The sequence below is a fragment of the Arvicanthis niloticus genome, chromosome 12 (genome assembly GCF_011762505.2).
Source record: "Arvicanthis niloticus isolate mArvNil1 chromosome 12, mArvNil1.pat.X, whole genome shotgun sequence".
NCBI classification, from domain to species: domain Eukaryota; kingdom Metazoa; phylum Chordata; class Mammalia; order Rodentia; family Muridae; genus Arvicanthis; species Arvicanthis niloticus.
In genome coordinates, this window is record NC_047669.1 from 7180084 (window position 1) to 7193375 (window position 13292).

The 13292-nt window shown below is 37.8% G+C and overlaps 1 protein-coding gene across 1 annotated transcript in view; it reads left to right on the forward strand.

Moving 5' to 3' along the window:
• LOC117717993 (uncharacterized) overlaps nucleotides 1-13292 on the forward strand; it is a 148712-nt gene that overhangs the window by 14563 nt on the left and 120857 nt on the right. Inside the window, exons 4-6 of the mRNA XM_076911165.1 lie at nucleotides 234-343; nucleotides 3922-3994; nucleotides 12405-12745. Of these exons, the coding sequence (XP_076767280.1) occupies nucleotides 234-343; nucleotides 3922-3994; nucleotides 12405-12745 (524 nt within the window). The remainder of the gene's footprint in view (nucleotides 1-233; nucleotides 344-3921; nucleotides 3995-12404; nucleotides 12746-13292) is intronic.

A 13292-nucleotide genomic window follows, 5' to 3' on the forward strand; every position in this document is an offset into this window, starting at 1 on the left:
ACCTTTTCACCCTCAAATGAGTGTCAGGAGGACAGGATTTGTAGGCAGCTCTGTCAGTCAGAGGCTGTGCAAAGGGAAGAGCAACAAGTACAAGAGCACTGTGGGGTGAGAAGGGCAAGGCTGTGGCTCCCTGACCCTCAGGAGAAGGGAGCTCCATTAAGTCTTCCATGGGATCGTCCATTATTTTGAGACATATCAAGTTCTCAGAGTTATCAACTATTGTTTTTCCATAGGATAATTTTACACCATATACTCTGGCTCGATTAAGAAACAACGAAAGCCTGGCAAAGTTTTTAGTGGACAAGAGAAACCAGATACTAAAATTAGCTGATGAACTAAAGAGGTAAAGTTGCTACTTCTGTTATTTTTCTGACTTTGTAGTATTCTATAATGGGTACAATCACTCATGTCTGAGCCAATAACTTGGTATGAAGAATAAATAAATATATTATTTATGATATCAACACATAGTTTCAATAGATAGAGAAGAAATTATCCAAATTAAAAAGTGTACATACAGATTCAGCAGTAATTTTCAATATGGGCCAAAGATTTTCATTCGTAATCTGATTCTATTTGTTGTTTATATTAGCTGAAGATTTTTATTTTTTATTTTTTATTGGATATTATATTTACATTTCAGATTTTATCCTCTTACCCCATTCCCCCACCACCCAAGAACCTCATCCCATCTCCCATCTCCTGCTTCTATGAGGATGTGCCCCCACTTACCCAATGACTCCCACCTCCCCACTCTCAAATCCCCCACCACCACTCTGTGTTCAGCCTTCATGGGACCAAGTATCTCCTTTCCTACCTATGGCCAACAAGGCCATCCTCCCCTAGATATACAGATGGAGTCATGCGTTCCTACCTGTGTGCTCCCAGTATGGTGGTTTAGACCCTGGGGAGCTCTGGTTGATTGGTATTGTTGCTCTCGTCATGGGGCCACAAACCTTTTCAGCTCTTTCAGTCTTCTCTCTAACTCCTCCATTGGGAACCCCTGGATCAGATCAATGGTTAGCTGTGAGCATCTGCATCTGAATATGTCAGAATCTGGTAGACCTCTAAGGAGACAGCTATATCAGGCTCCTATCAACATGCTTTTCCTGACATCCACATCAGTGTCTACCTTTGGTGACTGCACATGGGTTGGATACCCATGGGGAATGATCACCAGACTGCCCCTCCTTCACTTTCTGTCCCACACTTTGTCTCCATATTTGCTCCCTTGAGTGTTTTGTTACTCCTTCTAAGTAGGACCGAGGCATCCACACTTGGTCTTCCTTCTTCATGAGCTTCATGTGGTCTGTGAGTTGAATCTTGGCTGTTTCAAGCTTTTTGGGCTAATATCCACTTATCAGAGAGTAAATACCATGTGTGTTCTATTGTGATTGGGTTACCTCACTCAGGATGTTATTTTCTAGTTCCATCCATTTACCTAAGAATTTTTCGAATTCATTGTTTTTAATAGCTGAATAATATGCCATTGTGTAAATGTGCCACATTTTCTGTATCCATTCCTCTGTTGAAGGACATCTGGGTTCTTTCCAGCTTCTGGCTATTATACATAAGGCTGCTATGAACATAGTGGAGCAAATGTCCTTGCTATATGTTGGAGCGTCTTTTGGGTATATGCTCAGGAGTGGGACAGCTGGGTCCTCAGGTAATGCTATGCCCAATTTTCTGAGGAACCACCAGACTGATTTCCAGAGTGGTTTTACCAGCTTGCATTCCCACCAACATTGGAGGAGTGTTCCCTTTTCTCCACATCCTTGCCAGCATCTGCTATCACCTGAATCTTTGATCTTAGCCATTCTGACTGGTGTGAGGTGGTATCTCAGGGTTGTTTTGATTTGCATTTCCCTGATGACTAAGGATGTTGAGCATTTCTTAAGGTTCTTCTTGGCCATTTAAGTTTCCTCAGTTGAGAATTCTTTGTTTAACTCTGTACCCTATTTTTTAATGGGGTTATTTTGTTGTCTGGCGTCTAATTTCTTAAGTTCTTTGTATATATTGGATATTAGCCCTGTATTGGATGTAGGATTGGTAATGATCTTTTCCCAATCTGTTGGTTGTCGTTTTGTCATATTGACAGTGTCCTTTGCCTTACAGAAGCTTTGCAATTTGATGAGGTCCCATTTGTCGATTCTTGATCTTAGAGCATAAGCCATTGATGTTCTGTTCAGGAACTTTTCCCCTGTTCCTAGGTATTCGAGGGTCTTCCCCACCTTCTCTTCTATTAGTTTCAGTGTATCTGGTTTTATGTGAAGGTCCTTTATCCACTTGGACTTGAGCTTTGTACAAGGGGATAAGAATGGATTAATTTGCATTCTTCTACATGCTGACCTCCAGTTGAGCCAGCACCACTTGTTGAAAATGCTGTCCTTTTTCCACTGGATGGCTTTAGCTCCTTTGTCAAAGATCAAGTGACCATAGGTGTGGTGGATAGCCCTAGCCTCTTCTTGTAATGGTAACTCCTCTCCTGGGAGGGGCTGCGAAGGAGGAGAGAATCTTGTAAACCTTCTGTCCAATCAAATTTGTTAAATAAAGGCTACAGCCAGTGATTGGGCAGTAGAAGAGGAGTGGAAGGAGCCAGAGGCAGGGAAAGGAGATAAGAGGAAGACCAGGAGAGAGTGAGAGGGGGTGCGGAGTTGGCAGTTGGTCGAAGCAGAGGGCAGTTGGTGGAGAGGGAGAAGACGAAGAAGACCTAGGAAATCGCAAGTTGTTAAGAGCTCTCATAGCCAGGGAATAGTGTAGTTTAATGGTAAATCTGCCCAATCTAGGCATGCAGCATTCATTTGATACTTATTGACTTGTGTCTTTTCTTCTATGGACTACCAATGGGCGAGAGATTTACCGCAACACATAGGTGTTTGGGTTCATTTCTGGATCTTCAATTCTATTCTACTGATCTTCCTGCCTGTCTCTGTACCAATGCCATGCAGTTTGTATCACTACTGCTCTGTAGTACAGTTTGAGGTCAGGGATGGTGATTCCCCCAGTAGTTCTTTTATTGTTGAGAATAGTTCTCACTCTCCTGGGGTTTTTGTTATTCCAAATGAATTTGCAAATTACTCTTTCTATCTCTATGAAGAATTGATTTGGAATTTTGATGGGGATTGCATTGAACCTGTAGATTTCTTTTGGCAAGATGGCCATTTTTACTAAGTTAATCTGGCCAATCCAGGATCATGGGCAATCTTTCCATCTTCTGAGATCTTTTTCAATTTCTTTCTTCAGAGACTTGAAGTTCTTGTCATACAGATCTTTTACTTGCTTGGTTAGATTCACTCCAAGATATTTTGTATTATTTATAACTATTGTGAAAGGTGTCACTTTCCTAATTTCTTTCTCAGCCTTTTTATCCCTTGAGTAGAGGAAGGCTACTTATTTGTTTAGTTGATTTTATAATCCTAGCTGAAGATTTTTAATATCAGAGTTTCTTTAAAGCATAGATTTCGAACTCTATAAATTAGTATTTGATTTTTAAATAAACAGCATAAGATTTTTTATCTAAACCTGTTATATTCATTTCCTTTTAAAATGCCATATTAAATGAAAGTACATTTTTCCTCCTCAGTTTTCTGAATGTTTTCTTTAGTTTCTTCTTCTTTTTTTAAAATGTTGGGTTGAATGCAAGTACCTAACATTCTCAACACTCATAAACTTGAGAAATGGGGAGTGCCTTAAGATTTTCATCAGCCTGAATTAGTACTTGAACAGCTCAGACAGGAATACATAGAAAACAAAATACATTTTATATATTCTATCTTGGCAAAATTTTCAAGTCCAGCTAGAAAAGTGATGGTTACCAATCCATTCATTTGAATAATTTTAGAAAAGTATCTGCACATTTCAGGAACTCTGTTTTGTAAAAGTTGAATTTTGAGTATAATTATTTGAAAATATGGTTTTTAGACTGAAATGTGAACCTGAACCTCCAACAGAAGATTCAGAACAGCCTCAGGTAAACTTGGATGGTACCAGTTTGGTAAGTCAGTTGTAATCAGAATACTATTTTTCTTTGTCAAGTAAGGTTGTATAAAAATACTTTAGGCACTATGAGAAATATCCCATGAGCAATAGCAGGCATACTCACTCTGCAGAGATACATACAAGCAAAACTCCAATGCATAGAAATGTAACAATGAATAAATTAACAATTTAAAAATGACACTTTTTAAAAATTAGATTTAGCTAATCAGTTGTGTGTTGTCATGGGACTGCCCCATTGAGTATGGAATAGTGACAACTTGCAAGACTTGGTTTTCTCCTCATACTGTGTGTGTTCCATGGAATGTACTCCAGTTATCACGCTTGGTTTCAGCTACCTATACCCATGAAACTATCATGTCTGTCTAAAATACATACACACACATACATACATACAAACATACATATATGCATACATATGTATGTATTCTGCTAGAGAGCTAATAACTCTAAACCTCTAGTAAATATTATCTATTATCTATTATAATATAAATATAAATATTTACTTATAATATAAATATAAATATTTATATATTATATATAATATAATATAAATAATAGATGTTATCTATTATTTGTGAATCTCACACATATGGATGCTTTTTTAAAACATATACTCCCATTCTTGTCATCCAACATATCTTTGAGATCCCTTCCCAACTTCATGTCTCCTCTTTCATTTCCCCATCTTTCTTTTCTTCCTTTTTTCCTTTTTTATTAGATATTTTATTTACACTTTAGATACCATCCCTTTCCCCATTCCCCCCCTTAGAAAACCCTTATCCCATGCCCCCTTTTCCTTTTTGCATTTATACATTTTTAAAAAAATGTTAATCATAGGCTTTGGTATTGCTCAATCAGAGGTGTAACCCACTACCTAACTACCCATTACCTAGATATATCAACTATCTTTGACTGGTGGAGATACATGAACATCTGCCTCCCTGTCTCCCCCCTCTTTCTCTCTTTCATCACCTAGCTTCTCCTCTCCTTCTTCTCCTCCTCTTCTTACACCATCTCTTCCTCTCAGTATTCCTCCCACCTTAGCTCCTCCTACATATCACCCTTCCTGTTAAAATGAAACTTTTCTCTCAAAATACAATTAAAGCATAATTATGCCAATTTGTACCAGTGAGGTACAAGATAGTCCTAATACCCCGTCCATCCCTTTGTTGACTAACCAGCACCTCTGTCATCTATCCTAACTAAAATGTTTAGTTCTGAACCTGGCTTTAGAATGAATGTCAGTTGACAATCATCCACTCAAATCTTTTCTCTCAAGGTAAATAGCCAGGATTGGCTATGAGGCTATAAGTTTTCAACCCCATCAGAGATCCAGAATGACTGAGTTAACTATAATTGTGGGAAGCACAAAGCATAGCTTCTAAAACTTAGCCAATTTATAGAGACCTCTGAACACCTGGACAGTCTCTCTACTTCAAAATGTTGGAGCATCTGTTCTTCCGCCTTCTGGCCCAGGATCATCTGACAGACCTTAGTGCTGCAGAATTATTAAGGGCTGATTACTCTGTCTAGGCAGATATAATCAGTCGACTATTCTGCAAGTGTGTCCTTTTCTGGACAGTAATTTGTCTGTAGAAGGAAAGAGGCAATTCTTGCCTAGTGGCTGTCTCACCACAACTGGAGTAACTCCAAAGATGCTCAATTTCTTCTTAGAATTCAATATAGGAAGCTGTCGGGAGCAGACAGGTCTCTAATCAAAATGAACATTAATACAGAAATGTTTGTCATGTCAATTCTGTGGATTTCTGATGTTTTGAAAATCAACTATCCATGTAAAGTAATCTGGACTGTTGCCTGTTAACTCCACTCAGCTATTTCTAAATAAAACATAGAAAACACCCTAACAATAAACTCCAAGCCATGAATTTGCTATAGTCCCTTAACTCACAGGCTGACCATCTCAAATCAGTTAAAAAAGTTAAAGAAGGGCTGGTCTAAGCCTTGTATTCCTAAATGTGTTATACTGGTACAATGCCTATGAGAGTAACAATATTCATCTCACTCTTATATCAATAAGAAGCTCATACCAATGAAAACCTTAAACTTTGTAATCAAAGTAAATTGGTGCCGTTTAAGAATTTATATCTTCATCTTGATACTAATTATACAGATTTCTACTAATAGGTGATGGCTATGCAATAAACCCTAGCTAATCCTCTCTATTCCCACAAAACCACTACTTTTCCCTAGAAAAACAGCCCAACATTTACCACCTTAGTCCCCAAGCCCATGGAATAGGGGCGTTGACTCTTCATTAGCTTCTTCAAGCTGATTATGGGTGTTGAGATATTAGAAGAGGAGTGGGAGGAAGAGTAAATTGACAAGCCTCTGATGCTGTGTCTTCACTGCCTCCAGATGGAATTCCCAGACCTCAGAGGTTTGAGCAGGTCTGCCCAGCTTGCTTGTTGAGTAGATACACCAAGGCTGATCATTCTGCAATATACAATTCTCAAAACAAATTTTAGTATCAAGATAGTTTTTTTAAAGAGGGCTGACATTTTATTAAGGATGTTGGTTCTAACCTCTTTTCTTTTTTTCCCTCTTTTATTGGATATAATATTTACATTTCACATTTTATCCCCTTACCACATCCCCCCCCAGGAACCCCTTATCCAATCCCCCCTCCTCCTGCTTCTATGAGGGTGTTTACCCACCTATCCTCCAATACCCCTCCCCACCCTCAGATTCCACTCCCCACTCAGTGCTCAGCCTTCCAGGTACCAATGACCTCGTCTCCCACCTATGCCCAACAAGGCCATCCTCCCCTACATATACAGCTGGAGTCATGTGTCTCTCCATATGTGCTTCTAGGCTGGTGGTTTAGACCCTGGGGAGCTCTGGCTGGTTGGTATTGTTGCTCTCCTCATGGGGCCCCCAACCCTTAAGACTCCTTCAGTTTACTCTCTAACTTCTCCATTGGGAACCTTTGATCAGATTAATGGTTAGCTGCGAGTATCTGTCTCTGGGTATGCCTTTTACCATAAAGGGATGTTGAATTTTGTCACATGTTTTCTCAGCATCTAGTAAGATGATCATGTGGTTTTTTTCTTTGAGTTTGTTTATATAATGGATTATGTTGGTGGATTTCCAAATATTGAACCATCTCTGCTTTCCTGGGATAAAGCCTACTGGATAATGATGGATGATTGTTTTGATATGCTTTTGGATTGGGTTTGCGAGAATTTTATTGAGTATTTTTGCTTTGATATTCATAAGGGAAATTGGTCTGAAGTTTTCTTTCTTTGTTCTGTCTTTGTGTGGTTTAGGTCTGAGTGTAATTGTGACTTCATAGAAAAAATTGGGTAGTGTTCCTTCTGTTTCTACTCTGTGGAATAGTTTGAAGAGAATTGGTATTAGGTCTTTCTTGAAGGTCTGATAGAATTCTGCCCTAAAAATATCTGATCCTGTGCTTTTTTTGGTGGGGAAACTTTTGATGACTGCTGCTATTTCTTTAGAGGTTATGGGACTGTTTAGATGACTTATCTGCTTCTGATTTAACTTTGGTACCTGATATCTGTCTAGACAATTGTCCATTTTGTCCAGATATTCCAGTTTTGTTGAGTATAAGCTTTTGTAGTAGGATCTGGTAATTCTTTGAATATTTTTAGTTTCTGTTGTTATGTCTCCCCCCACCATTTTTTGGTTTTTCGAGACAGGGTTTCTCTGTGTAGCCCTGGCTGTCCTGGAACTCACTCTGTAGACCAGGCTGGCCTTGAACTCAGAAATCTGCCTGCCTCTGCCTCCTAAGTGCTGGGATTAAAGGCGTGAGCCACCTCTTCCTGGCATGTCTCCCTTTTCAGTTCTCATTTTATTAATTTGGATACTGTCTCTGTGCCCACTGGTTAATCCGGCTCAGGGTTTATCTGTCTTGTTGATTTTCTCAAAGAAGCAGCTCTTTTTTTTGTTTTGTTTTGTTTTGTTTTTTCTTTTTTTGAGTCTTTGTACAGTTATTTTTGTTTTTACTTGGTTGATTTCAGCCCTGAGTTTGATTATTTTCTTCTGTCTACTCCTCTTGGGAGTATTTGCTTCTTTTTGTTCTAGAGCTTTCAGGTGTGCTGTCAAGTTGTTAGTGTATGCTCTCTCCAGTTTCTTTTTGTAGGCACTTAGAGCTATGAGTTTTCCTCTTAGCACTGCTTTCACTGTGTCCCACAAGTTTTGGTATGCTGCGTCCTTATTTTCCTTAAATTCTAAAAAGTCTTTAATTTCTTTCTTTATTTCTTCTTTGACCAAGTCACAATTGAGTAGAACATTATTTAATTTCCATGTATATGTGGGCATTTCATTGGTTTTGTCATTATTAAAGATCAGCCTTAGTCTATAATGATCTGATAGGGTGCAAGGGATTATTTCAATCTTTTTGTATCTGTTGAGGCCCATTTTGTAGCCAGTTATATGGTCTATTTTGTAGAGGGTACCATGAGGTGCTGAGATAAAGGTACCATTTTTTTTTTTATTTTACAATGAAATGTTCTATAGATATCTGTTAAATCCATTTGGTTCATTACTTCTGTTAATTTCACTGTGTCTCTGTTTAGTTTGTTTCCATGATCTGTCTATTGCTGATATTGGGGTGTTGAAATCCCCCACTATTGTTGTGTGAGGTGCAATGTGTGATTTGAGCTTTAGTAAAGTTTCTTTTTTGTATGTGGGTGCCCTTGCACTTGGAGCATAGATGTTCAGAATTGAGATTTCATCTTGATAGATTTTTCCTTTGATAAGTATGAATTGTCCTTCCTTATCTGTTTTGATTATTTTTGGTTGAAAGTCAATTTTATTTGATATTAGAATGGCTACTCCAGCATCTTTCTTGGGACCGTTTGCTTGAAAACTTGTTTTCCATTCTTTTAGTCCGAGGTAGTGTTTGTCTTTGTCACTGAGGTTTGTTTCCTGTATGCAGCAAAATTCTGGGTCCTGTTTATTTATCCAGTCTGATACGCTACATCTTTTTATTGGCGAATTGAATCCATTGATGTTAAAAGATATTAAGAAAAAAAGATTGTTGCTTCCTGTTATTTTTTGTTATAATTCTACCTCTATGTAGAATTATGTTTTTTTTAGCTATCTTCTTTTAGAGTTGTTGGAAGCTTCCTTGCTTTTTCTAGGTTGTAGTTTCCCTCCTTGTGTTGGAGTTTTTCATCCATTATCCTTTAAACTGCTGTATTTGTGGGAAGATATAGTGTAAATTTAGTTTTGTCATGGAATATCTTTGTTTCTTCATCTATAGTAATTGAGAGTTTTGCTGGGTACAGTAGTTTGGGCTGGCATTTGTGTTCTCTTAGGGTCTGTATGATATCAGTCCAGGATCTTCTGGCTTTTAAAGATTCTGGTGAGAAGTCTGGTGTCATTCTTATAAGTCTGCCTTCATAGGTTACTTAGCCTTTTCCCCTTACTGCTTTTAGTATTTTTTCTTTGTTTTGTGCATTTGGTGTTTTGATTATTATGTGACAGGAGGAATTTCTTTTCTGGTCTAGTCTATTTGGAGTTCTGTAGGCTTCTTTTTTGTTCATGGACATCTCGTTCTTTAGGTTAGGGAAGGTTTTTTTTGTATAATATTTTTGAATATATTTACTGGCTTTTAAAGTTGGGAATCTTCACTCTTATCTATATCTATTATCTTTATATTTGGTCTTCTCATTGTGTCCTGGATTTCCTGGATGTTTTGGGTTAGGAGCTTTTTGCATTTTACATTTTCTTTGACAGTTGTGTCAATGTTTTCCATGGTATCTCCTGCATATGAGATTCTCTCTTCTATCTCTTGTATTCTGTTGGTGATGCTTGCATCTGTGACTCCTGATCTCTTTTCTAGGTTTTCTATCTCCAGAGTAGTCTTTTTTTGAGATTTCTTTATTGTTTCTACTTCCATATTTAGATCCTGGATGGTTTTGTTTAATTCTTTCACCTGTTTGCTTGTGGGTTTTTTTTTTTTTTTTTTTTTTTTTTTGCAATTCTTTAAAGGATTTTTGTTTTTCCTCTTTAAGGGCTTCTACCTGTTTACCTGTGTTCTCCTGTACTTGTTTAAGGGAGTTATTTATGCCCTTCCTAAAGTCATCTATCATCATCATGAGAAGTGATTTTAAATTTGAATCCTGCTTTTTCAGTGAGATGAGGTGTCCAGGGATTGCTATGGTGGAAGAATTTGGTTCTGATGATGCCAAGTAAATTAGTTTCTGTTGCTTATGTTCTTACACTTGTCTTTTGCCATGTGCTTAACTCTAATGCTACCTGCACTCATTGTCTCTGAGTTGAGCCTCTCTTTCCAGTTATTTTGCTTGCGTCAGACCTCCTCAGAGTCCAGATGTCTCTGTGATCCTGTGATCCTGAGCTGCTGGGTGGAAGAATTTCTGGGATTCAGGCTTCCTCTGGAATCCTGAAATTCGCTGCTCTGAGTGCAGTGTTTCCTTTGATGCTCTGTGTGGAGTGGTTGCTCTAGGATGGCTCAGGATATGGTGTCTTTACAGGAGCAGACCAGCTAGTTTCTACCCCAGCCAAAAGGGTGCAATAATGTTTTCTTTATTGATCACAGTAGGACAATTGCACACATGAGCTCACAGAGGCTATGACTTTATGCACAACACCTGTATAAGATGAAACCAGCCAAAATCCCAGTCAAAAAGCCCCATCCATGTCTGAGAATATATATGGTAATTAATGGCTGCTGAACAAGTTTGAGTAAATTTTCTTCAAATATGCTGCCACTGCAAAGCTACCCATGTCCAGTAGATGATTCTACACTCTTGTGTACAAAAACAGAACTAATTAGACTCTTGGGTTTTGAAACAGACACAAATGCAAGACTATCTACAAACAGGTATGCTTGCACACACACACACAAACACAAACTCACACACACAAACACAAAGACACAGAAATGGGGGCAGGGAGAATCTTGAAGTTGGATAAAATAGGAGCAACTGGAAGCAAGAAAATGGAGAGTGAGTTTGATAAAAAACACATGATATGCATAAATGAATTTTTCAATGAAATGGTGCCTATGGAAAGAGTAAATTGATAACTTGAGCTTCCACAAACTAAGAACTTGTGAGCTTCATGATAGAAATAAAATGAGAAAATACAGATGAGAAACCAGACACAATATTTTGAATAGATTTACAAGTCATGTTTTCATAATCTTTATTTACATATCATAAATGTCTAATAATATGTATAGAAATATTCCATAGTATGATAAAGAATCCATTTGAAACTCTCAATATATTAAATATGTATTTTCCCGAAGAAATAGAAATTGCCAAAAAACAGGAAAAGATATTTACCATGATTAAACTTAGAGCAAAGTAAACTTAATCCAGTAGATTCCATTTCATTCTTCTGTAGTAGTTATAACTCTGTTTTTTAAAGGCAAATGTAAGGATTCTTGAAGATGTGGAGAAATAGAACCACCCCATACAACTGGAGTGGATGTAATATTGAATATTACATTTCAAATATGTTGTAAATTTCTAAACAATTAAATTGAATGACATCCAAGGGCCCAAAGTTCCACTTCTCAGTGCATTTCAAGGTGAAATAAAAACATATATCACACATTATGGATGTTCATGACAATATTATTCATAATAGCCAAAAGATGGAGACTGCCTTAATGCACATTAGTTGACAAAAGGATGTAAAAATCTAATGCACTATACAAATTCCACTTAGCAGCTAAAATATATTGAAGCAATTTGGATTATGAGAAAGAATGTTTCATACTATATTGTGTTTATTGTCCAATAACTTTGAATGTACTCAAAGTTATTGATAGTAAGAATAAGTACATTGTTATGGGTAGTTTTGATTGTCTTCTTGACACAAAGTAGAATCAGTTTGGAAATGTGTCTTCAATGAGAAAATTCTTAGATTAAGTTGGCCTGAAGTCATTCCTGTGAGGGATTTTTTGAATTTGGGTCACTGGGTTTGAAAGACTTACTGTGAATTTGGACTGCACCATTCTTGGGCTGGGCCCAGGGATATTGCAGTCTTGACTGACTGTAGTGTTAGCATGCATGCATTCATTGTTCCTGTCTGTGGATGGACTATGGCTAGCTACCATAGGTTCCTGCTCCTTTGGCTTTCCTGTGATAATGGACTGTAACTTGGAGTATTTAGCTAAACAAACCATTTCTACGTTAAAAAAAGAAAAACAGGAAAACTAATGAGTGTATTGAAAAAAATTAATGTAGGAAACTTTGTCTATTAAAACACAACAGTTACTTGGGCTGGAGAGATGGCTCAGCAGTTTAGAGGTCTTGCTGCTCTTCTGATGGTCCTGGTATGAATCCCCAGCACCCATACACAGACATACATACTGACAAGACACTCTTTCCCTTAAGAGAAATAAAAGAATTAAAGTCACTTATTCTTAATATTAATTTTCATTAAAGATCAGTGAAGAAGCTGATAAGCAGAAAGTCATCAGGTTACAATCAGTACAAAAGCTAAATGACAGTTCGGTGCATTCATCAGAAGACCAGAATCAAAGGGTGGTTCGTGCTTCCGACAATGGAAATCACAGTGCAATTCATGTATCACAAAACCTGAATCGCAGTTTGGCGTGCACATCAGCAAATGAGAGTCAAACTGAGGTGCCTAAAAACCTGATGAACAGTGTGGTGCATGAAGCACAAAAGCCGAATCGCAGTGCTGCAGCCCGAGTTCTTCAAAAACAGCATGGAAAAACTAAAGAGCAACCTGTTCCTGTTGAGGAGAATCGACAAGAGGATGGGTAAGGCCACCGTGATATTTAACAGTAGATGTTACTCCCTAGTGATGATCATAGGAACGATGACCATGCTGGATACTTCTTAAGCATGGCACCGTCAGACTTCCATGATCATAAGATGCTGATAATCAATCTTATGTTATGTTTTTTAATTTTGTGGACATGGTTTTTTTTGTAAAAGACAACCACAGTTGGCAAACTCATGTGACAACTTACATTCTAGAAACTGGAGTAAAAGCGAGTTCTGATTGGAAATTAGAATAGCAAACAGTGTTTTGACAGTGTCTTGACAATATAGCACAAAGTTATTGAGTGTGGGTTGTTTAAGCATAAAAGTTTTGCTTCTCTGCACTAACCTTTTCCTTGACCTGTATTATATCTCAGTACTTGTAGAGTGTGTCAAGGTAGCTATCCATCAAATGACATCTACTGAAGAATATTTAGAAAGTCCACACGCGTGCGCGCACAAACACACACACAGTACACACACTACAAACATGCACACACAATAGCCACAGACTCACATAAAACACACACACCCACATATAAA